This window comes from Thamnophis sirtalis, unplaced genomic scaffold, assembly GCF_051295495.1.
Source record: "Thamnophis sirtalis isolate CommonGarterSnake01/CBP01778 unplaced genomic scaffold, rThaSir2_p1.2 scaffold_2, whole genome shotgun sequence".
Classification (NCBI taxonomy): domain Eukaryota; kingdom Metazoa; phylum Chordata; class Lepidosauria; order Squamata; family Natricidae; genus Thamnophis; species Thamnophis sirtalis.
In genome coordinates, this window is record NW_028261382.1 from 151,089,084 (window position 1) to 151,097,950 (window position 8,867).

The window sequence follows — 8,867 nt, forward strand, 5'->3', positions numbered from 1 at the left end:
GATACTCTGGAAAACAATATTTCGCCATATTTGCTAGTTTGATTTGTTTAAAAAAAAGAGCAAGCAAGGCGCTTGCCTCCAACTGAGACCATTCCTCCTCCTCCAAAGTGGGAATGGAGAATAAGCTCGTGGCGCTCTATTCACAACAGTATGTGGAGTTGGAATCCGGAGGGACTGGACGATCAGCCAATAACAATCCAGGCTCGGGGCAAACCTACTCCTTGGTTTCCTCCGATTGGCTTGTCGGAAGATGGGCGGGGAACGCGCCAAATCTAACGCTAGAATTTAGGTCCCGCCAAGAAAGCAGCGCCAAAAAGAAGGCCGCTTCGCTCTTCTACCTCGCAATGCCGGCCGACTTGGACGTACAGGGGACTCCCGCGCTCCCCCAGGAAAAGACCCATGCCGCCTCCGGCTCTTCCCCATGTCACGGAGAGTTCCAGTATCTCCAGCAGGTCGAGCGGATCTTGCGCTTCGGACACAAAAAGGAAGATCGGACCGGGACAGGGACTCTCTCCATCTTCGGGATGCAGGCGCGGTACAACCTCCGAGGTGAAGTTCAGTCCCCCCCACCGACCCCATCCTCTCCTTCGGTTCCGGGCGCCTGTGGCTTTCTTTTGAGGAATTCAGGGGTGGGCGGGAAACCGCTGCCGGTTCTGCAGCCTTGGCGCTGGTCTTGGAGCCTCTCGCTCTCAAAAACGGTAACCTGGTCAAGTCCCTTCTCGGGGAGCTTTAAAGGGCACCGAACTCGCCTTGGAGGATAGAACAATATGCGTTAAAAAAGGCCGATTTTTTATAATCCGTGAGCAAGAGAGAAACGGAGACCACCAGAGCCGAAGGGGCCGTGGGGAAGCCGGAGAAGAGCAGAAGATTTCGAGACCGAGACCAGCACGGTTTCCATTATCCATCTTCGGTTCGTGACTCCTTGCTCCGGTTCTGCCTAATTTGGCGGGCAGCCATTAGGTCCGAAATTCCTTGCTTAGAAGCACTTATGGGTCACTTATATATAACTTGTCTCAAGCATTAAACTTGTCTCAAAAGAGGAGCAGTGATTCCCCCAGGTGGCACTCCCAAAATTTATTTAGTTATATATTTATCAGATTATAGCCCATCTTTTATTTTGGCAGAGGATAACGGTTTGAGGAAGTGCTTATAAAGGTAGTCCTCGACTTATGACCACAATTAAGCCCAGCATTTATGTTGTTAAACAAGACAGTTGAGGAACTTTTGCCACATTTAAATGACTCCCTGCAGTTATGAGTCAGTAACACGATTTAAGTGAATTTGGCTTCCCCATTGGCTTCACTTATCAAAAGGGATCTCATGACCCCAAGGAAATGGTCATAAATCACTTTCAGTGCCGTTGTATCTTCGAACATTCACTAAATGAACTGGACTACCTGTATTTTCCTCACAGCAGCAGCCCTGTAAGATAGTCTGGGCCATGGGGGTCTCCAACCTTGGCAACTTTAAGACTTGTGCACGTCAACTTCCAGAATTCCTCAGCCAGCTTTGCTAGCTGAGGAATTTTAGGAATTGAAGTCCACAAGTCTTAAAGTTGCCAAGGTTGGAGACCCCTGGTCTGGGCTGAAAGAGTGGCTATCTCGTCACCCGGTAGGGCTCCAGCTTCTATCACTCTGTGAGCTTTTTGAGGCAGTGCAGACAAAATACGTCAGGAGTATTGACAGTACCTTTATTGTAAGGTTGCAGTAACAGAATCTTGCAAGTCTGGAAGCATTTCTCCTGTCCTTTGATAAAAATAAAATAAAAGTCTGAATACTATATATTAGTATTCCAATATGATGAATTGATTAAATATTTATCTGGATTGTGTTTAATGGCTCTAAATTATGTACTGCTTAACTTTAGAAAATGTTCAGTTTATATATAACTCAATTATCTATTTTTTTAAAAAATTTCTTTCAGATGATTTCCCATTGTTAACAACTAAAAGAGTATTCTGGAAAGGAGTACTTGAAGAGCTACTTTGGTTTATCCAGGTATAATGCATAGTAATGGTTTCAGTCAAAATTTGATTAGACCCATTGAAAATAAAATAGAAATTGAGGTTTATTATAAATACAAATAATAATGCAATATTAATTCAGCAATAAATTATTCAGAGAGTATTCAGATGAGTCATGTTAGTCTTCTATTGGAAGCCTACAGAGATTTGTGGATAGAAGAGTCCTGGGTTAGATGTATCAGCCTACAAACCACAAAAGGCATGGTACAAACGTGGAATTAAGTATTCAACATTATCAATAATGAATAGTCTTTAAACAACCCCCCCCCAACAATATATAAGTAAACATATCTAAAATTATTGATGAGGCTAACAAATATATGTTAAAATTAATCTAACAATAATACAAATCAATGGGGGTCACCAAGAATAAAGTTAATCTTCAGAGTAGGTGGAACAAACAAGAAATAGAGGCACAAAACTGGACAACCTGAAAAGAGTACATCAGAGTATTGATTGGATAGAAGTGACAGATACGTATGTTCTCTACCAAGTTAATTATTTAAAATATGATACCAATACATGCATGTCTCACTTCTAAAAGAAAAGCATACTTCAGACTTCAAGTGGAGATTTGGCGAACTGAAAGGAGAAGACGAGTGCCCACATATGCTCTAGATCAGGGGTCCTCAAACTTTTAAAATGGGCCAATTCACAGTCCCTCAGACTATTTGGGGGGACAGAACTGGGCGGATGGGCGTGGTTAGGTGATCATGTGACTGCGTGGGCGTGATCAATTTAGCAGTCATTAAACAATACACACAAATGAAACTAATTTGTTATGCTCCTGGGGGTGGAAAGGTTAGTTGGTTGGTTTGATTTATGGTTTAATTTATTTGTATGCCGCCCTTTTCCCTGAAGGGACTCAGGGCGGCTCACAACTCAAAAAGGGAGGGGAAATACAAACAGAGTTACAAAAACATAGAAACCATACATAGTTAAAAGCACAACAATCATACCATTCGAAGTGGGGTAGCGAGTCTTTAGCCCCAGGCCTGTCGGAACAGCCAGGTTTTAAGGGCTATGCGGAAGGCCTGGAGGGTGGTGAGGGTACGAATCTCCACGAGGAGTTCATTCCAGAGGGTCGGAGCAGCCACAGAGAAGGCTCTCCTCCGGGTAGTCGCCAGTCGACACTGGCCGGCTGATGGAATTCGGAGGAAGCCTAGTCTGTGGGATCTAATTGGTCTAGTGGAGGTAATTGGCAGTAGGTGGTCTCTCAAGTACAGGGATGCGGCTGCCTTGGAGGTGTACATCAAACTCCCTCCCTCCCCCCCTCTCTCCCCTCCCTCTCTCTGGCCTCCTCAGTCTCCAGAACCACTCAGCCACTCAAAAACAGGCCCGGTTTTGGCTTCCTGAGGCCTCCATGCATCCCATTTTTGGCCTTCTCCTCAGCCTCCAGAACCACTCTGCCGGCCAAAAAACGGACCCATTTTTGGCCTTCTGAGGCCTCTGCACGTCCTGTTTTTGGTCTCCAGAAGGTAGGTGGGGCAGACTTGTGGTCCCTCGTGTGCCGGATTAATGGCCGTATCCAGTCCCCGGGCTGTAGTTTGAGGACCCCTGCTCTAGATTACTGCTTCTTGCATGGAGGCCACAGAATATGCAAGAGGTTTGAGGGTTTGAATGCTGGCAAACAATGGGACTATCCATTTTGCTCCTCTATCAATAAATAAAATAATTAAACAGGGTGGAGACTTTTAAAGAATGCTAAGAGGAATATACTTCAAATGCTACCCATTGTTCTTTGAAGATCTCACTGGATTAATTTTTCTAATTTTCCCTCTGCCTTGTGAAAAGTGGAGCCTAAAACAACTTCATGATTTGTCTAGTTAAAATCTATTGTCTATAAATCCATTCTAGTACTATTAAAAATTTAGATTACAGTAATGCAATATATTGCATCTTGCTAAATATTATGAATATAATGTACGATACTGAAAAGATTTCCCTATTTTTATTTAAAATCAGTTTTAATTTTTTCCCTATGATATTAAAATAATTATATTTATTATTTTTAATAAAATATTCCTAAAATAGTAGAATAAGAGAATTTGAAAATATAATGCATACAAAGTAATTAACAAGCAGAATCATATTTGGATTAAATTCAATAAATTTTGTAGAATAAGAACAATATAAAATTGATCTGTCAAGGAAATAACTTCACAATCACTGTGTTTCTTATTTATAAAACCATTTATAAGCACCTGCAAAGATGGAGTATATATAGAAAGCAATATTAGACTATCTGTATACTCAAACTGGTACTCTGAATACTGCTTTACTGAATTGTCACGGGCAGCAATTAGAATCTTATCAGTTAATGTTGGGAGATGTTTTCTTCCCTAAGTGTTTGGAAGTATTAGAAATTGATACTGAATTCTACAAATGTAAAAAAATGACAAGAAATCTAAAGAGTTTATGCTAAATGCTGATAAATGATTTCTTTCTCATTACCCACAGGGTTCTACAAATGCAAAAGAACTTTCTGCTAAGGGAGTTAAGATTTGGGATGCCAATGGTTCTCGGCAATTCTTAGACAAACAAGGATTTTTTTCTAGAGAGGAAGGAGACTTAGGTCCTGTTTATGGCTTCCAGTGGCGACATTTTGGAGCTGAATACAAAGATATGAATACAGGTAAACATGGCTGAATATTTGTTTTCAAGTATCCATAAAAGTATACTTTAGGATACTAAAGATGTAATTGTTAAAACTGGCTTGATTCCAAAAAATGTTCAGGTAATCTTCATTTAATTACCCTAATAGGACTGGCAACTACCACAAAATGAAGCAGCTGCTAAGTGGAAAACCACATGACTATGCTTTCTGAATGGAAAAACAAGTGTAAATCGACTTGATTTAAATCAAATCCATCCTGATTGGAAATAATTAATATTTTTTTCAGTAGTTATGTAAATAATACAAGTATGTATTGTTGGTCCTGACCTGTTTAACATGGAGTAAACTACTGTTTACATCTATTGTTAAGTACTTTGATCAGTATGGAGTAGGAAATTTAATTAACAGCTCAAATTTCTCCTAGAATTAAAATGGATTTACACTATCACTAGTTATTAAATGGCTTACATTTCTGCCCTTTTAATCAGATGACATCATAAAAATATATTTTGTATTCTGTTTTCCAGACTATCTAAACACCGATGCACCATAACTGATGCTTCCTATTTGGTTTATTTAGTAGACATTTCCAGAAGGAACTTGCAATTCTTAAATACTCTTGTGTTTAGTGAAATAATCTCATAATAAATGAGCTAAACAACTATTAAGAGTGAGATTAGTTCTTGTATTGAAAAGTATTATAAATAAGCTTGCGTTCACTTTTTTGTAGATTATACAGGACAAGGAGTAGACCAACTACAGCAAGTAATTGATACAATCAGAAACAATCCAGATGACAGAAGAATTATAATGTGTGCTTGGAATCCTAAAGGTATATTATAACATTTAATGCTGAGTCATTAAAGATTTAGTTATCCATGATAACACTTGTTAGGAAAAATAATAATCGCTATCTTAGAAAACAAAGCTATCCAGGATAATTGCACAAGCAGAATTCTTCTCTTGGACTATTCTTTTTTTTTAATTTGGCTTTTTGTTTTGCTTTTCAGATCTTTCTGCAATGGCTTTACCTCCATGCCATGCTCTCTGCCAATTTTACATTTCAAATGGTGAACTTTCTTGTCAGTTGTATCAGCGTTCTGGAGACATGGGACTGGGAGTTCCTTTCAACATAGCTAGTTACTCACTTCTTACTTCAATGATTGCCCATGTTACAGGCCTGAAGGTATTCTTATCTTATTTTCATTGGAAGTAAGGAAAAACATAAACAAATCTCAGGGTTAAAACTAGTTTGGCAACGAGTGAAACTATCAATATTTTCAGAAAGACAAGAGAGAGTTAAATTCTGGCAGGACTTTATACTACTCTGAAGAATGAGAGCTTAACAGCATCAGCAAATGTTCTAGTATTTCTACTTGAAAAACATTAGCTAGCATGAGAAAATTGTATAGCCATTTGAATTCCACTTCCTATGCTTACTGTAAAAGACATGGTATTTGCAATGGGTACAGTTTGGTACTATGTATTTATGAACAATTGGGCACAAGCACCCCCAATTTTCATGGGAAATAGTTTATGTGCTTTAGTGGTAGACTGAATTGTTCTATTTATGATACTTAACAGTGCATTCAACATCTGGCACTTGCCTCAGTTGGAAAAAATTATATACTGAGGCTTAAGTATGGTGAGATGCAGAAGGAATTTGGTTCCGCTTCGTGAAGATGTATAAAGATGAGTGGTAAGGGAGGAAAAAGCCTTGTTGGCAGTATTGAAACCTCTATGTAACAGGACAGAATTACATATCTTATAAACTTTTGCTTATCTGCAAAATTCATTGCAGTATTTGCAATAACTGAAATAAAAGCAATCACTACATGACAAAGATTGATGGATTGTGGAAGTGGGAAAAATGAAATACACATTCAAACTTGATTCAGAAAAAGGAAGATGCAGTCCTACTATGAATCTATGTAGTAAGGAGTTGGACCTTGTTGGTGCAGGATTAAGTTCCCTAAATAGAACATATTGGGTGATTTAAGACATTGTATGAGAAAAATAGGGATTGAATGAGACTGCTCTTCTTTCCCAAACAGGTGAGATCTGTTTAGGAAACTTGCACTTGAATTCAACAAAACATGAGCACAGTTCTACTGCTTAGAGCTTGGAGAGAAAATTGCATAATCCTGATCCCTCCCCATGTATCAGATGAATACCTGGATGGGAATTCTGTCCTAGCCCAATCTATCTCCCTTGGTTAATGCTGTAGTAGATGATAAAATGAGGGAAGGCTCCATTTAAAGCAACCTTGGTTCTCAGAAAAGCTGCGACATAGACGTAAAGATATACTTTTAGAGTATGAACAAACGGGTATAGAGAATAATGACAGTACATTCATAAAACAAAACTTGTCTAGCAGCATATTTCTTCTGTTTATTCTTAATTCATCACTAAATAATACTCTTTTTTTATATAGCCTGGTGAATTTATACATACATTAGGAGATGCTCATATATATTTAAACCATATTGAACCCTTGAAAATACAGGTAATTATATCAGTTGATTATTCTCATTGTTGTTTTAATATCATTAAAAGCATTATGTGTACTGAATACTCCTCATTTCCATCAGAACCTGGATGACGTATAACTTTTAAATCTGTCAGTAGTGCTTGACATTATCAACAATTCATTGCAACACTGCAATTGGAGGAGATAACATGTTAGCATAATCATTATATAGATAATATTTTTCTAACTCCAGTCTAGGTTGGAAAAGAGATGCAGTGAGACTTCTGCTATCAGGATCTGAATGGGTCAAAATAAACAAAAGTTGTTTCCCAACAAAACTGAACACTGGCCTAGAAATCTTTAGGTTTTCTGGCAACTTCTTTTCTAGATCTGGAAAGGGTTGTGCTACCTTGGAAGAAGTTTGTCTGTGACCCTCTGTAGCTTTATGGATATCCTGGATTAATGGTTACTGCAACAAAAAAAAGGTGGAGTGTTTGGCTCCATTTATGTCCCAATTACTTTGTGATTGCTTTATTACAATGTGCTGTCTTTGGGCCTACTTTTGAAAACCACTTGGTACCTTCGGTTGTTGCAAAATGCAGTGGCTTACAATTTAATAGTGTAGCATTTTTAAAGCTGTTGAATTGCTACTGGCACATCATCAGGTACAATTATGTATTATGTTACCCTATAACTGTGATGGCGAACCTATGGCATGCGTGCCACAGGTGGCATGCGAGCCCTCCGGGCATGTGACCTATCACCTAGCTTAGCTCCACCGCACATGCGTGCACACCTTCCACTGGCCATCTGATTTTTGGTCTCTGCCACGCATGCATGGGGGGGGGGTGTCATGCAAGCATGCATGGGGGGGTCATGCACAGGGGAGCATGGGAGGTGCAGCAGGGCACACCCCCGTGCCCCATTTTTGATCCCAGGAAGCTTCAGGGGGGCCTGCTAAGCCCAAAATGGAGCACAGGCAGAGACCAAAAATCAGATGGCCAGTGGAAGGCGTGCACGCATGTGCAGTGTGTATGTGTGTGTGGGCACATTGCATTATGGGTGTGTGCGCACACGCACTGTCAGTTTTAGCATGCAAGGAGAAAAAGGTTAGCCATCACTGTCCTATAAAATAGATTTTTTTACTGTTTTAAATAAAAAACTTACATAATTTACTAATAAAAAGTATATTTAATAAGCAATCAGTTCAACACTTAATTGAACTCTATGTCATGTAATGTATATATTTTTAAATTTCAGCTTCAGAGGCAACCAAGACCTTTCCCCAAGCTCAAAATTCTTCGTAAAGTGGAAAACATCAATGACTTCAGAGCAGATGATTTTGAGATAGAAGACTATCATCCACACCCAGCGATTAAAATGGAAATGGCTGTATAATGAACTTTTTCTGCTACTGTTTTAATGTTCAGCCTGGAGTGAATGCATTTAAGCATTTGTATTCACATCGCTCAAAAGGTCAAAAACTGTTTTTAAATGTTCGGTTTTCGTATGAAGCTTAGATCTGCAGTAGACTATTATATATGCACTGAGCATATAAAGGGTTTCTGTAGTTTGGAATTATCCAATAAATCTTATGTGTTGTAATAAATGTTAGATGAAATCTTAAGGGAAAGATGTACTGCATCACTCATTTTTCAAGCTAACCTGCCAAAGTTCTAATAGGAAAATACTGTAGAATAGAAAAAGCAACAAACATAGCTTGGGGAAGTAGGCAGTCAGCAACTTTAAAATGAAAT

At 39.1% G+C, this 8,867-nt stretch overlaps 1 protein-coding gene across 1 annotated transcript; it reads left to right on the top strand.

Annotated features, from left to right (window-relative positions):
- The first annotated feature begins 278 nt into the window (after window positions 1–278).
- TYMS (thymidylate synthetase) lies at window positions 279–8,737 on the top strand. The gene is made up of 7 exons (XM_014070101.2): window positions 279–549; window positions 1,924–1,997; window positions 4,484–4,658; window positions 5,371–5,472; window positions 5,651–5,826; window positions 7,075–7,146; window positions 8,371–8,737. Exons 1-7 carry the CDS (start codon window positions 345–347, stop codon window positions 8,506–8,508), a joined length of 942 nt encoding a protein of 313 aa, XP_013925576.2. The 5' UTR covers window positions 279–344; the 3' UTR covers window positions 8,509–8,737.
- Window positions 8,738–8,867: the final 130 nt, after the last annotated feature.